At 53.9% G+C, this 2,369-nt stretch overlaps 1 protein-coding gene across 1 annotated transcript in view; it reads left to right on the forward strand.

The window, feature by feature from the left end:
- FNDC11 (fibronectin type III domain containing 11) overlaps window positions 1–2,050 on the forward strand; it is a 25,179-nt gene extending 23,129 nt beyond the window's left edge. The window contains exon 5 of the mRNA XM_048497940.1: window positions 931–2,050. Within this exon, the coding sequence (XP_048353897.1) occupies window positions 931–1,992 (1,062 nt within the window). The 3' untranslated portion in view covers window positions 1,993–2,050. The remainder of the gene's footprint in view (window positions 1–930) is intronic.
- Window positions 2,051–2,369: the final 319 nt, after the last annotated feature.

Consider the following 2,369-nt stretch of genomic DNA (forward strand, 5'->3'; position numbering starts at 1 on the left):
GACGCTGGCAGGGGATGATGGGAACTGTAGTCCATAACATCTGGAGGTCCACCAGTTTGACACCTATGCTCTAAAGCAGACCTGGGCATTATACGGCCCGCGGGCCACATCTGGCCCACCGGATGACCCTGACTGGCCCCCCTGCCGTGCTGGGGAGCGAGGCGCCTTTGAAAGCCCCGCAGAAGCCGGCTGCCTTGGCTGCTGGCTTCTGCGGGGCTTTCAAAAGCTCCTTGCCCCCCTGCCTTTTGACCCAGCCCTCCACAATATTTTGTGTTTCTTATGCAGCCCCATGGAAAAAATAATTGCCCACCCCTGCTCTAAAGGAACTGGTCAGATTGGGGGGGTGTCTGTGCTTTAGTTTGATTTTTCAGTCGCCTGTGGTATCATGGCATGACTTTCTTGTAATCTTACAGGGTTGCCTGAAGTTGTGACTTAACAGCAACCCCTCCCCCCCCCCCTAAAAAAAATAGGAAACTTGTTCTGGTGGGTTTTCTGGGCTGTGTGGCCATGGGCTAGGATCTTGTTCCTAACGTTTCGCCTGCATCTATGTCAGCCACAGATGCCAGCCACAGATGCAGGCGAAACATTAGGAACAAGCTCCACCAGACCACGGCCGCACAGCCCGGAAAGCCCACCAGAACCAGTTGAATCCGGTTGTGAAAGCCTTCGACAATACAATAAGAAACTTGATTTATGGGGGAGAAGTCGATTTATGGCTACCAATCTTGATCCTCTTTGATCTGAGACTGCAAATGCCTTAACAGTCCAGGTGCTCGGGAGCAGCAGCCGCAGAAGGCCATTGCTTTCACATCCTACATGTGAGCTCCCAAAGGCACCTGGTGGGCCGCTGCGAGTAGCAGAGAGCTGGACTAGATGGACTCTGGTCTGATCCAGCTGGCTTGTTCTTATGTTCTTATGTTCTTGTTTGAGCGTATTTGGAGCAGTGATAGAACATCGGTATATGTCACTGACACGGTTTATCTTCATGTCTTTGTTTTGCTTTCCAGTCCAGGGATAATGAACATTGCAACTATTGACGTCTGCTTGAACAAGACGGGGACCAACCTCCGGACCGTGGTGTCCAGCGGCGAAGAGGAGGAGAATCAAGCCTGGAACATGTACATGGAGAGGAAGAACGTGGTGCTCGAGTTCCTGCGCTCCGACCTCAGCCTCCACCTGCTCAAACGCCACCACAAGAGGATCGAGCTCCTGCGAAGGTGCTCCTACTCCATCGAGATCTTGCCCAAGCACTTGGCCCTGGGCGAGCAGAACCACTTCATGCTGCCCACGACCATGTTCCAGCTGATAGACCCGTGGCGCTTCCAGAGGATGAAGAAGGTGGGGACCATCCAAACCAAAATCCAGCTGCTGCTCCTCTCGGAACTTTTGGAACAGCTGGAGAGAGGCCGCGAGGACCTGATCCACTTTCTGGAGACCTATGACATGATGACCTTCCTCTCGAGGTGGGAGGTCATCAGGCGGCGGCTGTCGGATCTCTCCGAGCAGATGGACGATTTCCTGGCCATGCTGGTACCCGGCCGGTTGTACGTCAAGCACCGTCTGGTCTCCAACGTCGGGGTCACCAAAATCCCGCACATTAAGCTCGTCCTCGTCACAAAGATGCCGGTGATGTTCGACCGAAAGGAATCAGTCGCCCACGAGGACTGGGTGTGTCTCAAGTGGTTCATCAGCACACAGCAGCCGCAGCTGGAACAGTACGAACTCCACTTTAAGCTGCTGGAGCCCCGAGCGCCGCAAGAGAAGATCCACTGCGGGGTCATGGCCGTCGCCTCCAACTCGTGCGAAATCCACAACCTGCTCCCGGACCGTTTGTACCGGTTCACCGTCAAGAGAGCAGAGACCTACACCCTCGTCTACGAACAGTGGCGTGATTCCGTCACGCTGAAGACGAAGCCGTACCGTGAGGAAGGGGTGGAGAACACCATGTCCGAGCCTCGCCTTTCCCACCTTAGCCACACACAAGGCATGTAAAATACATCAGATTAAAAAAAAACACTTATTTTTAAAAGTTTGGCGTGATGTTTTCTTCTCTGGCCGGTGGGTTTGGCAAGCTTTAAACCGGGGTAACAGGTGACTTGGTTGACCAGCCGAGCCAAATAAGAGTTTCCTTTGGTGTAGTGGCGTAGTGGCTAAGAGCAGGTGCACTCTGATCTGGAGGAACCGGGTTTGATTCCCAGCTCTGCTGCCTGAGTTGTGGAGGCTTATCTGGGGAATTCAGATTAGCCTGTGCACTCCCACACACGCCAGCTGGGTGACCTTGGGCTAGTCACAGCTTCTCAAAGCTCTCTCAGCCCCACCTACCTCACAGGGTGTTTGTTGTGAGGGGGGAAGGGCAAGGAGATTGTAAA

The sequence above is a fragment of the Sphaerodactylus townsendi genome, linkage group LG05 (assembly GCF_021028975.2).
Source record: "Sphaerodactylus townsendi isolate TG3544 linkage group LG05, MPM_Stown_v2.3, whole genome shotgun sequence".
Taxonomy (NCBI): domain Eukaryota; kingdom Metazoa; phylum Chordata; class Lepidosauria; order Squamata; family Sphaerodactylidae; genus Sphaerodactylus; species Sphaerodactylus townsendi.